The following is a 19,003-nucleotide window of genomic DNA, read 5'->3' on the forward strand; positions in this document are numbered from 1 at the left end:
TCTAATTAAATCCAGATTTTAACTTTCATTCTCTGGTGTTGAGGGAAGAGGGCTATGAATTCCACATGTTTTTTTGTTTTGTTTTGTTTTTGTATGTAAAAACTCAGTTGAAAACTCCCTTAAACTTATGGAGTAAAATCTCTTAGATACATATCAGCTTCCTCTAATGACTAAATGGTCTCCCAAGAAACCAGTGAATCGAGGCTCTGGCAGACAGCCACCTGCCTAAGGTCTCTCAGCTCCCAGAAGTGAAACTGGAGCTTAAATCACATTTTCTGATGAGGACAGAGCTTCTGTTATGTGGCCTGCCCTGTAGAGGAGGCATCAGCTATGTGACTGTTTCTCTGTTTACTCAGGGGTTTGCTTTGTTCTCATTTTTGGCCACTTGGTTCCTGAGCTGGGATACCTCAAGGCAGGGATAAAGGAAAGACTGAAATTCAGCATCCATTCTGCTTTGAAAATGACCAGATAGACTAAAGTGCTTCGGTGCTCCCTGTCTGCCCTGGCTGCCAGTTTTGTAAACCAGAAAGTAAGAGAATAAATCTTTCCACACTTGCCCTCCCTCTGTCTGAGTTGTGGGTTCATCCCGAAAATGGTGCAGAGCTTTAACCCAGGTCTGAGGTAGGTGTGCCAAGAAGAGGCCTGTTCAGGGAGGTGAGGTCGCAGTCCGCTGGGCTCCCTGCCTTCCCACTGAAGGAACGTGGTGGCCACGGCCTCTCATTGGGCGGGCTGTTGTGACTGCTGGGAGGACAAGGAAGTGCAATGATGTGACGCCCGTTGACTCCGTGTGCTGCTGAGCCCAGGAGTGCTGGCCTCATGCCACCCACAGGTCTGCATGTCCATTCTCCACCTTCACCAGACACTGGCCTTTCCAGGCAATTCAGAAAGTCCACGTGCAGCCTAGAATTCTTGTCCGCCAAACCAGCTGCTTTTTAAAAGAGATTACGGTCTCTGTCTTTACTATGTGAGAGGGAAAGAAAAAGAGCTAGTCGTCTGACCTATTACCAGGTTTCTGAGCAGATGATGAGTTTTCAGGAATCATCTGAACAGGGATGGGTGTGTGGAGCAGGAGACCAGGCAGCTGGCACTCGGGATCCCTCAGCGTTTCACTGAGTCATCAGATGACTCGAGCAAGTCATTCTTACTGTTGTGCCTTTTTGTCGAATAGTAGCTATAAGAGAACATTCTTCTGACCCTGTTTTAAGTGCGTTACTTATTAACTTCATTAATCCTCGAAACAGTCTCTGGGGTAGATCCTGTTGTTATTCCCATCTATGGCTGAGGCACCAGGAGGTTAGATAACTTACCCCTGAGTGGTGGGATGGGGATTCCAGCCCAGCCAATTGGTCTCCAAAAGAGTCGGCTATAACCTTATTCACAAACGATTAGCAAGGGTTGTTGCACTGGAGGCTCAGGGCCCTGGAGACTCTGACTAGTGAGCACCTTAGCTGAGGTTGCTGCTCCCTCTTAGATAAACACCCTGTTCCACCCTGTCCTCTGGCTGCCCCCTCCTCTGCAGCATGTTCTGTCTTTGCTGGTTCCTTCCCTCTGGCCTTTACACACAGCATCCTCTCTATTCTTCATCTCTAATCTCTCTCCTCTCCTCTAGGCAGATCTTTTGTGTGAACAAGGGTGAGCCCCTCCCCCCCCCCCCCAGCCCCTTATTAGAGACCGTTTCCCACTGTCCTTGCACACCCCCGGGCCTCGCCTACATTGGGCTGAGGGTGACTCGTGTTGCAGACTTTTATGACCTGATTATCTTACAGAGCTTCTCCCTACCTTTGACCACCATTTCACATCTTCCCGATTCTGACTCCTTTTTAAATTATAATTCTGCTCCCTGATTAGCTCCTGCTTTTCCCTCTTTGGGGAGCAGATCTCTTCTCATGAGCAGGGCCCATGCTGGCTGCCACACAGCCTACACCGAGCCATGCACATGTATCACTTTACGTGGTGGCAGGTAAACTCGTGCCCCTGGGGAATATGTTGTGTTACTGTCCTTACCTTGTCTGCTTCCAGTTTTGCCATCGCAAAAGGAGGCCGCCTGCTGCTTGCTGATGACATGGGCCTGGGGAAGACCATCCAGGCCATCTGCATCGCCGCCTTCTACCGGAAGGAGTGGCCGCTCCTGGTGGTGGTGCCCTCGTCTGTGCGCTTCACCTGGGAGCAGGTCCGTGCTCTTTGTGTTCGGATTTTAACAAAGACGCTTTTCCTCGGTTAGAGGAATCAAGTAACAGCTTGGGGACAGGGCCTAGGATATTTAAAGTCCTGCTTCAGCTGAAGGCAGACTGGAGAGGAGATGCCCCCTGAGCCTGGGCTCATGGGCTGTGCCGAAGTAGAGTCCCATACTACCTTCAGGGAAGGAAGCCACGGAGCCACAGCTCAGACTCGCCTCGCTCTGTTGGCAGACACTTCCTGTTAGTAGCACCTTTCATCTGTACCGCACTTAATTTTTAAAATAAGATTCCTCCTTTAGTTCCCATAATCCCATAATGGCCATGTGCAGCAGGCACAAGAGATATTAGCCCATTTACAGATGAGAACACTGATCTCAGAGAGGGTAGGCTCCACACTTCCTGCTAACATGGAGCAGCGCAGGGCCTAGAGGTCACGTGCCAGACTTCCTGGCTCAGGGCTTTTGCTCTCTGTGGAAAGGGGTGAGGGCAGGATGTTCCCTGTCTACCAGGTACCTTTATGGCTAAAAAGTCTGACCTGAACTCAGCTTTATTATCAGTCAGCCTTGAGCTTTGTCTGCCATACGTCCAGGGATCAGGCTGGTCCTGTAACATGAACAAAAATCCAGATAAGCCATCTTGATGAAGAAGGAAGCCCCATGCCTTATGCTGCCTATGGCGGCTGTCGGCTTCGTCACAACTTGGCTGCTTCCTAAGCCCACAGGAGCTGCCATGGGGAAGATGCAGCTCTGCCTGCAGCTGCTCAGCCTGGTGCCCAGAGGTGCCCGTCAAAACTTTAAAATGGTGCATTGAAACAGTACCACATTCTTTTCCTGTCCTGTGATCTGAATTCTGCCAGTACCTCCAGAAACTTATGATTCAACACATGCATGTTGTGTGTTAGATTCCCACAGTACCCTCAGAAATTCTAGGGAAGGGTCAGATGGTCAGATGAGGCTGGAGAAAGAACCAGCACTCCCTATATCAGAATCGTGTCACCCCGGCATGCCAGAGAGCACCCGACACTGCCACGGAGGCAGTGGTGGCCCTCTGCTGACCCTAGGTACTGGCTTTGGCTAGAGATGGCAACATTTCTGGAGAGAGCAGGTGCTTTGTAGAAAATATCACCATTAGTCACGTTCTTTCTCTGCAGAAACTTGCCGTCTAGTTAGGGGTCACAGAAGTGAAGTGCACAGGCACCACAGAGTAGCTGTTTGACTACACTTGCTACGCAGGAAGGAAGTGTTCTGCTAGGGAAAGTGAGGGGAGCGAGTGGGTGAGAGGAAGATGGAGATGGTAGCTGTCTTGGGGACAGGGTTATGACCACTGTGGGAGGACATGGAGGGGCAGAGGCCATGTTGGCTTTTCAGGGAGCAGTGACATTGGCCCACAGTGAGAGTGCAGTGGTGGGTCGGCTGTGGTCACAGCCGGTAGCTGTCGGGCTGGGTCATCATTTTGGGTTTGTTCTCTGCTGTCATCCCCAGGCCTTCCTTCAGTGGCTGCCGTCTCTGAACCCAGAGCACATCAATGTCGTGGTGACCGGCAAGGACCGCCTGACAACTGGCTTGGTCAACATTGTCAGTTTTGACCTCCTGAGCAAGTTGGAAAAGCAGCTAAAAACTCCTTTTAAAGTTGTCATCATTGTAAGTGACTTGGCAAAGTATTTAAGGACTTGATCTTGGTGGAAACTTTCTTCTGTACTCTCATGAGTCCAACTCAGTCTCTAGGAGAACAGAAATCATGGTCTCATTTTGTGGTGAACCAACATTTCATTTCTCTCAATTAGCAGTTCTCAGCCCTGACTACGTATTAGAATTCCAGGGGATCTTTTTGAAAAATGCGATTTACTAGGTCTGCACTGGGGTTTCAAGCCTTTCTCTCCCTGATGTGAGGTCGGCTGTGGAGGCCTGTGTGTGGACTCCGGACTGCCGGGGCTCTAGGAACTCCAGCCGTGCACCTTCATCTGGTGCCCTCTTATCAGAACAGCTCAGGCATACTGTCCCAACAGCTCATAAGTTTTCCTCCAGCCAATAGAAGGACACTCCCTCCCCTCCCAAAAAAGCACTCTTTAGTCCTTTTTAAAAAGATGACTTTACTTGAGTCCAGATGTGACGGCACACCTCTCAGGGACTGGCTTTCCTTCTTTCGGTCTCTAGAGAGACTTGGTCTCTGCCCCCTGTCAGCACTCACTGGATGCCGTGTTCCTGAGGGTGTGCAGCTTCTTGTGTCCCCGCCCCATCTGTCCAGTGCCCACTCCCAGTTCAGGAACCACTAACCGGCATTCAGAGGCAGAGCCTATGATGGATGATTTCCAATGGACGTTTACCCCCGGTGTTCCTTCTGGTGAAACAGTGAAACCCAATGCCTCCAGATGATATGCAAGTTTCTTTTTTACTCAAATGTGTGAATTTTAAAAGCCAGTGGTGTTTTCCTTCTCTTAAAAAAAGAATTCTCTCCTGATTGTGGCTTCTCAAATCTTGCACTCAAGATTAGAGTGCATGTGTCATGTAGAAGGAGGGAACGGAGAGAGCTTTAGGAGGCCCAGGGAAGTGGAGTCTGAGTCGCACAGGTCAACAAGGGACCTGTGCTTTGAGCAGTAGGGACTCCGTGCTTTGAGCACAGGGCTGGCTGTTGGGGGTTGGGAAGTACATTCATCCATGTGTTCATCTAACTAGCAGTTGTGCACCAGCTTCGAGCTCCACACAGCGCTGTGCACTAGAACAATCCAGTAGGACAGACGGACACATGCACAGGTCATTAGAATACATCTCAGTGCTTTCATAGACTTGTGAACCAAGTACTGTGGCAATCAGAGAAGGATCTGTGATTATGATTTGGACATGAGAATCATACTGTGTTCAGAGCATAAGCAAACTTAAATGTGTAAATTTTTTCTAAGCTAAAAAGATACCAAATCTTTGGGGGAGTTATTTCTGGTTTGGCACAAATTTAAATGTGGTTTTGAATTAAAAACATTGAAAGAAGTACCCCAGGATGATGGTGACTCTTCTACAATGTGTAGGAAGACTAAAGCCTTCATTTCTTACATGTGTTCCTCTATCAGGTACTTGATGTATAATCGCTGATCTTACAATGGCCCCTGGGCAAAGACTGTCCCATTTCTCAGCTGATGAAAACTGACAGTGAGAGAGGTTACATAATTTGCCCGTGGGCACGAAGCTGGCAAAGTGGAGTCACTGATCACAGCTGGATTACGTCTGGCTGCAGAATTCCTGTGTTTCTGTTTCTGACTTAACACTTAATCAGCCATGTGATTTTTTAGCAAATGACTTACTACCATGGATGGTTCGTTCTTCAGTTAATTAAGGTCCCTGTCTTCCCCCTACTCCAGAGGAATGTTGAAGGAGGGAATAAAGTGACGGTCCTGAGATGTCTCGTTTATATATGAAGGAGAAGCTACTCCTTGTGGTTAGTTATAATAGTGGTCCTTTGTTACCCATTGGTAAAAGGGTCCATTCCCTTCCATATCTCTGGACTTGGTGCTACTTTCTCTATAAACCCCTTTTTCTTGGCTGTCAACATGGGCTTATCCTCAGATAGGAGTACAAATGTTATACCCCAGGTTTGTGGGAATACATGCAGTGACATTTGGAGATTCATCTCACATTCCTGTATATTGTGCTTTTTAGCTCATTTTTTTTGTTCATCTTAGTTGAAATGGAACTGAGGGATGGGTCTTATAGGTCATCTTTAGCGTCGTTTGACCTTTAGAGCCAGGATCTTCCTGGTATCCGCTGAGGGCTTATTCAGTGGCAGGGCTGTTCTAAGGGCTCTATGTGCCTTAGTCTGTTTAAGACAACCCAACACTAGTACACTGGCTGCTGGTATTATACCCATTTTACAGATGGAGAAACTGGCACTGTAGAGAGGTCAAGTAGTTGCTCGGAGTCACATAGTAAGTAATTCGACTGTGACCGAAATAGAAAAATTTTCCCCAGATACTAAGAATGTATTAGTTCTTCATTGAGCTTTAGAAAACATGACATTTTCTAGTTTGCTTATGCACAGAACGCAGAGCTATAAATAACCAGGCTCCATGTTCTAAGCATGGCAGGAATCTTGTCTTCCTCCCTACTCTAAGTTCCCACAGTACTTTGTCACGCCTGACTCAGTGACAGCACTCAAAATATCGTCTGATCAGTTGTCTGTGTAGCTGACATCCTGCCAGCCCCTAGGGGGCAAGGCCTGGGCCCCAGTGTAGGGCACATAGTGGGTCTGCAGGGCACACAGTGGGTCTTCAGCACATTTTGCTTTAGTGCCGGGCAGATGTTAGGTCTGTCTTACAAAGAAGAAGACACCTTTCAGCAGTTTGTTCAATGCAGCCTGTGAAGTGGACAGGACAGGAGTCACTAACCCCGCTGTATAGGTAAAAAACACTCAGAGAGAAAGCAACTTGCTCAGCATGTGGTGGAGAAACTTTCCCAGGCCCACAGCTGTCTGAATGAGAAAGGGCTGAGGGAAGAGTCCTCAACATGATGCTTGCTAGGGTCAAGTTAACGTGGGCTCTGTTTCCTTCTACAAGGATGTGACCTTGTTCACCTATGTGACTGTTTCTTTTCAGGATGAGTCTCACTTCCTCAAAAACATTAAAACAGCCCGCTGTCGCGCAGCTATGCCCCTCCTCAAGGTGAGTCCTGCCGAGAGTGGACTAGGAGTCTGAGCCCTCTCGGCCTGGAGATCCCTCTGTGGTTTGCTCTGGCTGGCAAGGGCTCCAAGGAGAGCAGGGGCTGCAGGGTGGGGGCGGTGGGCCATGGGTGTGACTTAGGGCATCTCTGCTCAAGGCTGTGGTGCTCGATTCCATTTCCTTCCTACCATCTTGCTAAGAAACTTGTGGTCGATGCAATGGTCTCTGCCTCTTAGAGATGAAGACCTGTTGATGATCACATCAACAGGCCAGGACTGCACTCCAGAGCCTCCTGGGCAAGGCGGAGGGAGCACCCCCAGCAGCATGTCCTGTGCAGCTCAGCGGAAACTGCCTGTCTTCTAAGTGGCTGTGGGCAGAGCTCTCAGTGCTTTGAACCGAGGGAGATGAGTTATGCAGACAGGCCAGTGGGTACCAGCAAGAAGCGCTGGCAAAGCTGAGGCATGCCCTGTAAGCCAGTGTCCTTTTCTCAGGCTGCCCTAAGCCGTCTTGTTAACAAAGGAGGGTCAGCCATCCACATCCCTTTCTGGGGTGGTCTGAGCTTGCGCCTGAGCACTTCAGCTGGGTGAGTCCTGGCTGCGAGCAGGCGTGTACGTATGTGTGTGCATATGTGTGCTTCAGCGTAGCTTCAGATCTTCATGTGAAACCATTCTGACAAGCAGTGTAAGCTCCCTGTCTCATCTCACACACTTCCGTGCCCAGGTTTGGTGTCCTGACAGAGGAAAGGCCCCCCAAAATTTCCTTCCATCTTTTTGCAATGAGCTTTTTCCTAATATTGGGGGCAAGTAGTGCAGGTGGAAAAGTAGCTTTCTTTCTCATAACAAGGCAGAGATCTCAGAGGTGATGTTGGGGAAATCTACTTCTGTTTGTATAGACTGAGAAAACAGGAGTGCGTGTTTAACAGTCTGTGTTTCACCAGCTTTCATTGCTTAAAAGCAGCTTCGAGTTACACTGAAACTAGGGAAAGCTAGTTTATCACATGTTGGGGAACTTAGTAGCATTTGAAAAATAACTTAATTTTTCTACCTCCCCACAAAACACAGGCAAGTGTCTACTCATTTCAAGTTTTGTTTTGTTTTAGGAGTAGCAAGTTATATGATTGTGGAGAGCGGCTACAGTGTTTGGACAGGTTCAAGCCTCGGACTAATGAGAGGGTACAGTCCTTTCATGGCCACGTGCAAGTCCCAGCTTGGAGGGCAGAGCCCTCCCAGCACAATTATAGCCAAAAGCTATAGTTGTAAGCTTGAACCTATGTTCGGAACACATGGCCCCACGTGTCTGAGTGATGTGGGCTTGATAGAGTTCAGGTGCATGTACTTGAGTAAGATGGAAATCCACAAGAATGTTTTCAACATCTTGACCACGCCCTTACTTTGTCTTGTGGAATCTGGCTATAAAATAAAGACATGGCTTGTAGTCTATGGCGCTGTTGCTAGCTCTCCGTCAGAGAGGCTCTCTATCAGAGAGGACAGTGCCCCACCCAGACCCAGCTTTTATTCTCTTGTCCGTCTGTTCTCAATCCTTCACCACCCCTTCTCAGGCTCACCAAACCTGGCTGAGCTGGCACGGCATATAAGGCGCCCTGGGGCTGAGTATACCATGGCTGTGCCGGTTTGCCACATATGATAATAACAAATAATATGCTACATTTTCCAATGGAGGATTATGTCATTTGCTCCAACTTTAAAAATAAAAGTTCTTTACTTAAAAACCTTCATCTTATGCTCATGTTACCCATAAAAATGAGAGCCATTTGTGGACACACTTAAATGAAATGTTTTTCCCATATTGCTGACCTTTGTTTCCTTTTGAAAAATGTTAATAGACCTCAGTACTGTGGCTCCAGTATTACAGCCATAACTAAAATTAAATCTGTACCCCAGATTGTTTAGACAAAGAAACTGCACATGGATAGATTATATCATTAAAGATATAATGGAAAAGCTTCTTAGCGTCTGTCTTGTTAATATTTCATTGCCTGGTCAGGCACTCTTGGCCACACACTGGGCCCCATATTGGGTCTGAAATATGTGTTTCTGAGCCAGACCTCTTAAAGCAGCATTTACATATTTAAAGTGACATATTTAAAACAAATCTTTTAACTGTTATCTAGTATATATTACTCTGCATTTGCCATAGAACTTGGATGAATTAACGATAAAATAGGAGCCATGGGTCCAGTCTGCTGCTTATGAAGGTGTGTGAAAGCCACTCCCTTCCGTAACGTTGACTTCACACGATGCTGGCCTGCTGTCAGGATTGGGCGGAGGGGGGAGAGGCAGTTTGTGTTATTCTATTACCAAACCTTTCACTCTCTGCTGTATTTTCATCTAGGTTGGAATTTCTCAATCTTAGCACTACTTACTCTTTGGGCTGGAAAATTCTTCGTTGTGCGGAGCTGTCCTGTGCATTGTGGGATGTGTAGCAGCATCCCTGGCCTTTACCACTGAAGGCCACTTGTGCCCCCGTGTTGTGACAACCAGAATTGTCTCCAGATGTTGCCAAACATCCCCTGGGTGGCAAATCACTTCTTCCCACTCTGTTGAGAACCTCTGATCTAGACACTCTAAGGAAGTGACTGAATATTTTTGGAACAAGAAGAAAGTTAGGAAGAAGTAAAATGTGCCTTGGGAAAGCCATATAGAAAGGGGTAAAGACAGTCAGTTGTGTGGTGGAGGAGCAACTAGACTTTTGGGGATAATCTCTTTGTAGTGTATACAGATGTCAGATTATCAAGTTGTACACCTGAAACTTTATAAGGACCTAATTTATGAGGACCTAACTTAGTACCACTTGACTGTCCCTCTAACTCATGCATATCTTAGCACTATATTCTGGTAACATATTTCAAGACTTTTAATATTTCAAGATTTTTCAGCAAATATGCATGAAGGGGTGATGAGTTTATATCATACAGTCTGTGAGGTAGCCGGGCCAGATGGTATCCAGAAAATAAATGTGGGGTTTGTAAATGACGACAGCAGGCTCAGGTTGTAAAAAACTGTGTCATTGTCCCCTAGGAAGTGTGACAGTTCTCTTTCTCCACGGCACTATTTGCCTGGGCTACTAAGAAAGGTTCTATTTTTATATATAAACTAGAGGCCCGGATCCCTTGACCTGGCCTGTGGGGATCGGGCCAAAACCAGCTCTCCGACATCCCCTGAGGAGTCCCGGATTACGAGAGGGCGGTTCTTGGATGATGCACTCTGGAATCAGGCTCCCTCCTCTCTGGTTCCGGGTGTGTCACCCAAGAACTGCAGCTGCCAAGTCACCGCAGCTCCTGCGTTGAGCATCTGCCCCCTGGTGGTCAGTGTGCATCATAGCTACCAGTCAAACGGTCGGCCAGTTGCTTAGGCATTATATATATAGATGTGGTAGGCAAGACAAAGCTATACAAACATTTTAATAATCATCTTTAGACCCTCCAACAGTAAAAACCACTGTGAACAGTTTGTTTATTTTTCTAACTTGTAGGTCATAGGGCAAAATCATCATTTTTAGTGGCTCGTGAGCATTCAGTTCCATGGACACTCTTCATAATTTAACCGTTAGTGTTGGACATTGTGATGCTATTATAAATAGTTCTGCAAATGAACATCATCCGTATATTCGTAGCTTTATTACTTTAAGATGAATTCCCCTACACAGAATTGCTGGGTCATAATTTTACCTTTTGGTAGATGCCCCTGAGGTCCAGGCTGACCAGGCATAACCGTCTCCACTCCCACTCAGCCCAAATCACGGGTCTTTTTCTCCACTGACTCCGGCACTGAAGGTGTCTTAGCAGTATCTTCTATTTTGAGCAGTGAGGTGTGTTTGTATTTTCTTTAGCTGAGTGTTATGTACAGTGCTTTTTATTGTTACAACAGTATTATAACATGATTAACAGTACCCGATTGTTTTTTAGAGGGAAAAAGGCCCTCAGAATCCCACCATCTTTCCTAATAAATAATTGTTTCTCTTTTTGTGTGAGTACAGTCTACTTCTTGCATGAACTTAAAACAACTTCAGCTCTTTTCTCTACAATAGAACATTCTCTTTGCTCATTTAAAAAAAAATCTGTGTGTAGGTTATCTACTTTGAATTACTTAATTGGATTCTCCTTGGTAAATTATATATTCCAATTTGTCCTGCTGTTCACCTGCAGGGCTGCACAAGGAAACTAAACCTGATCTTTAGGTCATCTGACCCAACAGTGTCTACTCATGTGAATCACATAATTTCTATTAGGCCAAATATAAATTATTTTTTATATTGTTCCTGTGTAGGTTTCTTAGGTGTTGCTTTCTTTCGTTAGAGGAGTTAATTATAAAGTGTTCAATTTAGTGTTGATTTATGTAGTTTTGTGCATTTATATTTTCCTAGAATGGAAGTTCTCAGAGGTGGAGGGTGACATATGAATCATGGCAACTGGGCACAATTGAAGGCACTATGGGTGACAGTGGTGACAATGAGGACATGTTGGGGCTGAGCAGGGAGCAGGCTAAGCCATTTCATAACAGATGGACTCCGTTGTGGATTCTATTCAAAGCTGGTTTCTATTTCCAAAATGCTGCCTCTGCTTCCTAACACCCATAAACGTCCATTAGCAACGGTTCCATTGCCCCCTGGTCTGGGCAGTGTATGGGGAACCAAGTCAGTGTTGGTCTATTCTGTAAATATCAGGTGAGGAGCCTGGAGGCAGTTTCCACCCCCTGAGCTGAGAGCTGCTGCCCAGGCTCCATCCCCGGCAGCAGTAGCAACGACCTGGGGAATAGGTTCGGGCTGATGGGCTGATTTTCTGTTATTGATAAGACTTTTCATTTTCCCGGTTTCATTAAAATGGTCTTGAGCTAAGGCAAGCAGTGGTACAGACGCCATTCAAGAAGCTCATTGTTATTTTAATGAGTCTGCATTAAATGCGCAGGAAATTAGAGGTCCTGGGTAATTGAACTGTGGAAAATTATAGCTGGAGAGGCTCACAGCTCTCCTGTCATAATGGAATTCAGTAGAGGTGGCTGCTAAGAGGGCAAAAGTACATCTTGAGAATTGCATATACTGTATATTTATAAGGAGCCATTTCTCTTCTCTCTGTTGCACCTTTATTTATTTATTTTTATAAGGCAAGTGTATTCATTTGAAAACCTAATTTCCACCCTAGGTGATTTACTGCACGCAGTTGCCTTATACTCTTTACACTACTGTCATTAACTCAAGGTTACAGCGGTTAACAAGCTGTTTCTAGACTACTGAGCTCTACAGTAGGGTCCCTTCCCAGAGCTGAAACGAATTTTACCTCCCGTAATCTTTGGTGATTACTTGTTCTAATACAATGAGACGTGTCTTTTTTTTTTCTTCTCACCCTCTTTTCCATCTTAATAATAAGAGGTGGGATATTTGGGTCTAATCCCCTGGGACCAGGTTGGTGTCAGGGTAATGAGAAACATGAAGTTCATCAACCAACTGTGTATTTCCACTCTGCCCACTGATGAGCTGTTGCAGACCCGGACTGAGGAAGGTAAATGGATCCGGGTCCCATCTTTAAAGTCCTTAGTACCTGCAGCTTCAGTCAGGGATCTCCAGCTCAGAGTATTGTGCTGCTGAGTTAGTGAGGGCCCTTTTTTCCCTCTAAAGAAAATCAAATCATGGCTTACACACTTTGTCCTGGGAGTGAGGTCGGGCTGGTCCTAGGTGTCATTATCTGCTCCTAGGTTCAATGTGGATGTCAGAACCCATGCTGCAGTGCAGGCCTGCGGCTGTGCCCCTGCTTCTGCTTCCTCTCCCAGTGTGGGGTTCTTTGGGTTTACTCCATGGTCCCCAGGGCACTAAATAGCTTCCTTCTGAATAGTTTTCAACATATGGTGAACATTTGTTAGTTACTTACTCTGTGCCAGGCACTGTGCTACAGAAATGGAGGAGCACCGCCTAGCCCTTGCTGTCAGAAAGCTTGAAGCCTAGTGAGGGAGACAGAAGATTCAGAATTCGCTGTCACGTGCTAAGTGGCAACGTAGAGATGGCAGAGGGTGCTACGAAGGCTGCTTAGGAGGTGACATCCAACTGCTTACACGGGCCATGCCGTGAGGCTCTCGGCACACGTGTGCTGTTTCTCTCATCACAGTACCTTCACTTAGAGGTCCCAGTTGTGGGCCACACTGAGCTCCAGAGCAAGGCTGGCCTTTACAGTCTTTGGAATCTGGACCCACCTTGGTTCTGCGATGATCAAACTTGTGAACGCCAGCGGTCAGGGTGCCCAGGAAGTGGAAGGCGTTTGTGTTGCTTTCTGGGCATGGTGCTGTCCCTGGGGCTCTTACCTCATCGGGGCATTTGGGAAATTATGTTCTCAGCTCCTTTGTCTGTTTGTTTCCTAGATGGCCAAGCGTGTGATCTTACTGTCGGGCACGCCAGCCATGTCGCGACCTGCAGAGCTGTACACGCAGATCATTGCCGTCAAGCCAACGTTCTTCCCTCAGTTTCATGCCTTCGGACTTCGCTACTGTGATGCCAAGCGGGTACTTATTCTCCCCTTCCTCACCAGCCCCCCATCTGTCACCTGATTTTGACCCCTACCTTTCTGCTTCTTCTCTTTGGCCGTGGTATGATCAGAAGAGCCCTGACAGGGAGCTGAATTAAGATTTTATCTCTGCCCTCCCCCAATTCTGACCCGGTAGTGTCCTGGGAGTCGGATGAGAACACTGCCTCCTAGTTTTAATGCTTATGGTGGTTCTAGCTTAGTGTTTTCCAACAGGGACCATGGCTAACGCGTAGGGCATGGAGCTCAGAATCAGCAGCTCTTGCCAGAGAGAATGGCTCAGAAGCGAACTGGGGGTGGACCGAGGCGGAGACAGAGGGAAGAGAGTAGATGAGGCTGGGGAAGGTCACTTGGCATGGGGAGGAGTATGAAAAATCCTCTGAAAAGGTGGAAATATATGCAGTGAAGGCAAAAGAGGCCTTTGAGCAGGTGGCATGGGAGCAAGATCCTGAGCCTCAGGTGGGCTCTCAGTGGACCCTGAGTCTCCATGGGGAGCGCTGCCTCTGGCCTGCACCCTCAGGAGCTAGTTCGTGCAGCTCCGTCCTCCAGAAGTAGCAGAGGGAGCCTGTGACCACAAAGATCTTTGCAATGAAAATCTTGGTTTCTAGAACCTCAGTTTTTTGGTGTGGGTTTTTTTTTTGGGGGGGGGGGTTGTTGTTGTTGTTGTTGTTGTTTTAGTGATAAAAGAAATTATATTTAATAACATGGGTAAATACAAGAGTGAAAAAGAATAGGATGCAAAATGTCTCCTCCCTTTCACTCTACCTTCCTCCCTACCTTCCTCTCTCTCCTTTATTCTCTCATATCTGACTGGAAGGTAATGTGCACCAACATGATTACTTTTATAAGCAGAGAAAATCAACATTTTAAAAATGTTTAAGTTACATTATTCACAAATCCCAGATTCCTCCTGCTGGGCCATTGCATCCTTTCGTGATCATTAATCTGATCAAGCAGCTGAGCGTGGGGCACTGTCCTCCTCACAGGTTCCTCTGCATCTCTCCCGAAGCCCCCAATTCAAAACGTTGACTCCTTGTTCCTAGCTAACTTGCTGTGACTTTGTAAACTTTGAGCCACACCCTGAGCTTCTCCTGCCTCTTTCTTGTGGGCAGTGGCCCTGCTGTAGAGGACTGGCTGGACTCCAAAACCTCATTAACTCAGACCTTAACGATTCCCACTTTGTGATCAAATCACAAATATACCCAGCTACTATTTGCATCAAAGACACTGACTTTGGAGAACTGGCTGGGACTCGCTCGCTGCCGCTGCCCATGCCATTCATGCGGGAAGAGCCTTGCTCTGCAAGTTCATGATGTAAATCAGACTGTCGGCCTTATTGTTAAATACTTTTTTAAAGAAAATAAAACTTTTTAACTACTTTAAAAATATCCACTTACATTCAAACTAAGTATTTATAATGTAAAATGTAGTGCTTTGTGAAGATAGTTGCAAACTATTTTTAGCCTGCTACTGAGACAGGAAATTTCTCAGTTATTAAACATACTTCTTTAGCATTTTAATACATTTGTGATGCACTGTCCCCTGGGATCAATCCAGATTGTATATCCTTCTCATGTTTCCTCAAAGCCCTTCATGTGTGATTGGTACCTTTGTCCTCTTTGCAAATAATCCACTTTCAGAAAAGGATCTTCTTCTCTTCCTTGATGTCTGGGCCCATGGGATACTGTTCAGCCAGTGATTGCAGGGGTTGCAGGTGGGATTCATTGCTGTTACTCCCCAAACTGTGCCCCCTTGTGTTCCTGGTGTCCTCCACCCTCTCCATCCTCAAATTCACCCTTTCCCTCCTCCTTGCTGCTGCTTCCTGACACCACCCAATCAAACCGTCAGGGGCAGTGCCTTCCTCATCTTTGTGTTCTTCCTCCCACTTAGCCTGGTGCCTGGTGCCTGGTGCGGTAAGTTTTCAGTGCCAGCTTGTTGGATTGTGATTATTCTGAAGTCCAATTTAAAATCTTTGGTATGGTATCGCCAGCACCGGTTTGGCTCAGTGGATAGAGCGTCGGCCTGCGGACTGAGGGGTCCCAGGTTCGATTCCGGTCAAGGGCATGTACCTTAGTTGCGGGCACATCCCCAGTAGGGGGCGTGCAGGAGGCAGCTGATAGATGTTTCTCTCTCATCGATGTTTCTAACTCTCTATCCCTGTCCCTTCCTCTCTGTAAAAAATCAATAAAATATATTTAAAAAAATAAAATAAAATCTTTGGTATGGGTTTTTAAGCTGCAAGATGAAGAGCTGATAATGTTAGAACTTAGGAGCATGATATCCAGATTAAGTATATCCTCTTGTTCCCAGCATGATTTTTATTCTGTGCAGCCGGTAGCCCAGGGCTCCCGTTTTGTGTGTGTGTGGCCAGCTTCTCGCAGTAATAGAAGCCACTGAAGAGAGTACCCCATGCCAAGCTCATTTTCAACCTCAGAGCGTGAAGGCATTGACTGAACTTCCAGTTGATTTCAGATTTCTTTTTTTAAAGAAACAATTTTTGATTATTTTATTTCTCTATCTTTGACTTTCTCTTTGTATCCTCAATGCAACAAAGGTTTCTTGGACACCTACCATGTCTCCACAATTATACTAGGTCCTCTGGCCCTGGAAAATGAACTAGGTGCACCCTTACCCAGGTGGTGCATAGTCCAGGGGAGGGGGGCCCAGAGGGGAGAAGAGTGGCTAAAAATTAAGAAAGCAGACACCCTGGCTGCCTGACTGTAGAAGTCAGTCCTGCTTCCAGGAAGATTGTTAGTGAAAGATGGGGTTATTTTAACTGGTAACATCTCTAGCAGTGTGGCAGGGAGTAGGCATTCTTGCTCACTGCCCCTCCCCCATCCCCGCCCGATCAAATGAGGGAGCCAGGTTTATGCAGGACCTCCTCTGGTTTCAGCCAGACGGGCAAAAACCTGTGTTCCGGCTCCTCCCCTCAACCCACCACCACTAGCACTGCCGTTGTGTTTATGATGTTGCTCTTGGATGTGTTGGTGTGACCATACTGAGAACAACAGGTGTTTACATCCCTCTAAACCTCATCAAATAAAGATCACTGACATTAGGTGTTACATTGTACAACGGACCCTGTAGGATGAGCCCTAGGAAAGTTATTTCTGTACTTAGTATACAGGAAGCCTGACAAGGTCTTGTTTGTTTTTTAATGTAATGGACACCAAACCGCTGACATCTTGCATTTGCTGCTAGAAAGCAAATTAGTGCCAAATCGTAGCACGCCAAGATAGGTGATTTTTGTCCGCCTCATTCCCGACTCCCTTTTCTCTTTCCCTTCCTGTTTCTCATATGGTGGTGTGTTCATCCTTTAAAGCCGCTTGATGTTCTCTGCACAAAGCCGGGGAAGAGGAGGTTGTGAGAGGTGGTGACAGCCCTGCTCCTGGGCCCTGGGGTCTCACGTTTGTCTCGGTTCTCCTCCATAGCACACCTGGGGATGGGATTATTCCGGCTCCTCCAACCTGGGGGAGCTGAAGCTGCTGCTGGAGGAGGCGGTCATGCTGCGGCGCCTCAAGTCCGACGTCCTCTCCCAGCTCCCGGCCAAGCAGCGCAAGATGGTGGTGGTGGCCCCGGGCCGGATCAGTGCCAAGGCCAGAGCGTCCCTGGATGCCGCGGCCAAGGAGATGACCACCAAGGACAACTCTGTGAGTCAGGGCTGGATACCGGGATTTGGAACTTGTGTTCACAGGTGTTTCTTCCCCGGAGGGGTTCTGTGGAGATTACCCACAGTTCTCTGAACCTGCCTCTCTGTCACCTCTTCCCACCTCCCTGGGCAAGGACAGTGAGCCTGCTTCATGTCTCAGGCTGCCTCGTCTACTTCAAAAATCTTTTAATTTGCAGTTTTATGCTTGTGGAGATCACTGTTGATGGGTGGTCATCAGGGCTATCTGCAGGATGATGCTATATATTCTGAATATCTCAGAGAAAGATGGAATTTATGCTAAGTGTATTTCGAGAATGCCTCAGTATAGGAACAACTGCTAGAAATTAGTTCTATGTGTATTTGATATATATATTAACCCTCTAACCATCCCATGTCATTTGCTTTAGTCATGTAATTTCTTTAACAAGTTAACGGTTATTTAACAAAATCGAGTTTTCAACCCTTCTTAATCCTTTGTCTCCTTATTACAGTCATTTATGGTTGGCAGGAAGTTGGCAGGATCCCCATTTTACAAACAGGGAAACTGAGGTTCATAAAGGCTATGATTTGCCTAAGATCTCATGACTACCGTGAGGCAGAGCTGAGGCTATATCCAAGCCTGTTACCCCTGTATTTTAGGGCCATTTCCAATGTGGTGGTTTTATCATTTCAAAACTTGCATTTCATATCTGTTGTTAGTGTCTTACTATGCTAAGTACCACAAGATAATCTACACCAGCTCCATTTCTGTCCTTGTGGGACGAAACCTAGCAATTTTCATTGCCAAGAAAATTACATTGACATTTTTGACATTATCTGGGCCTGGTATTACCCTGCTTGAAGAGACTTAGATCTAAATGAGCTCTCAGCTTTCTGGAAGATTACAAAACAGATAAGAATGACAAGAGACAGAATGTGTGGTGTGTGTGTTTTTGTAATGTTATTTTACCTTATGATTGAGCAGACTAACTGGTAACTTAAGAAACAGAGGGGGCCTGGTAGGTGTGGCTCAGTTGGCTGAGCTTCGTCCCGAACACAGAGAGGTCACTGGTTTGATTCCTGGGTCAGTGCACATGCTCCGGTTTGGGGCTCAATCTCCAGTAGGAGGCGTGCAGGAGGCAGCCAATCGATGTTTCGCTCTCTTTCCCTTTCTCCCTCCCTAAAATAAATAAAAACATATATTTTTTTAAAAACGGGTAATATTAAAAAAGAAACATAAGGTAGGCTAGAGGATACATGAATCAATTATCAAGCTCTACTAATTTTTGCCATCTTACATATAATTATCTGGATGGCCTGTAGTTTTCAGAGTTCATAAGTTGATGTGGATGTATGCCGGGAGCTGGTCCATGCTTGCTGTTTCAAGGGACCTGGCATATATGGCATACTGTGCTTAATATGTTTGCTCACCTTCTAGGCACTATGTGTTTTAACCAAGGTCTCTGAGAAAGGTTGTTTCCCCAGGTAGGGATTTCCCCCTGAAGTTAGGGAGGGAATAAAACCTCTTAACTAAGTGCCAGGTGGGTAACTAATCACTTTAACTACGAACAATCATGCTTAAGCTACATAATCCTTACTCCCTGGAATGGAGATAAGAAACGCCCTAACCTTTGAAATAGAGATTGATAGGATTGGAATCAACTGGTATAAATACAGATGTAAGGAGACAGAGAGAGAGAGACAGAACCTAGGCACAGAACCTACACAGAACGTTCTCTAGAGACAGAAGAACTTCGCTGGAGAGAACATGGCAAAAGATCCTGGACAGAAACTGGCCTCAGAACCTAGAGACAGAACCTAGCAAGAGAACATTGCAAAAGATCCTGGACTGAACCTGACTACAGAAATTGGCAAGAGAACCTGACTAGAACCTGGTGACTGAACCTGGCCGGAGAACCTGGAGAGAACCTGGCCGGAGAACCTAGCGAGGGAACATGGCTACAGAACCTGGCTGGAGAACCTAGCAAGACAACATGGACACAGAACCTGGCTGGAGAACCTGGAGAACC

At 46.5% G+C, this 19,003-nt stretch overlaps 1 protein-coding gene across 1 annotated transcript in view; it reads left to right on the plus strand.

The window, feature by feature from the left end:
• The window catches only part of SMARCAL1 (SNF2 related chromatin remodeling annealing helicase 1), a 49,606-nt gene that overhangs the window by 13,210 nt on the left and 17,393 nt on the right, over nt 1–19,003 (plus strand). The window contains exons 7-11 of the mRNA XM_081096314.1: nt 2,020–2,170; nt 3,659–3,817; nt 6,757–6,822; nt 13,185–13,325; nt 16,777–16,995. Of these exons, the coding sequence (XP_080952440.1) occupies nt 2,020–2,170; nt 3,659–3,817; nt 6,757–6,822; nt 13,185–13,325; nt 16,777–16,995 (736 nt within the window). The remainder of the gene's footprint in view (nt 1–2,019; nt 2,171–3,658; nt 3,818–6,756; nt 6,823–13,184; nt 13,326–16,776; nt 16,996–19,003) is intronic.

This window comes from Myotis nattereri, assembly GCF_964212035.1.
Source record: "Myotis nattereri genome assembly, chromosome: 7".
Taxonomy (NCBI): Eukaryota; Metazoa; Chordata; class Mammalia; order Chiroptera; family Vespertilionidae; genus Myotis; species Myotis nattereri.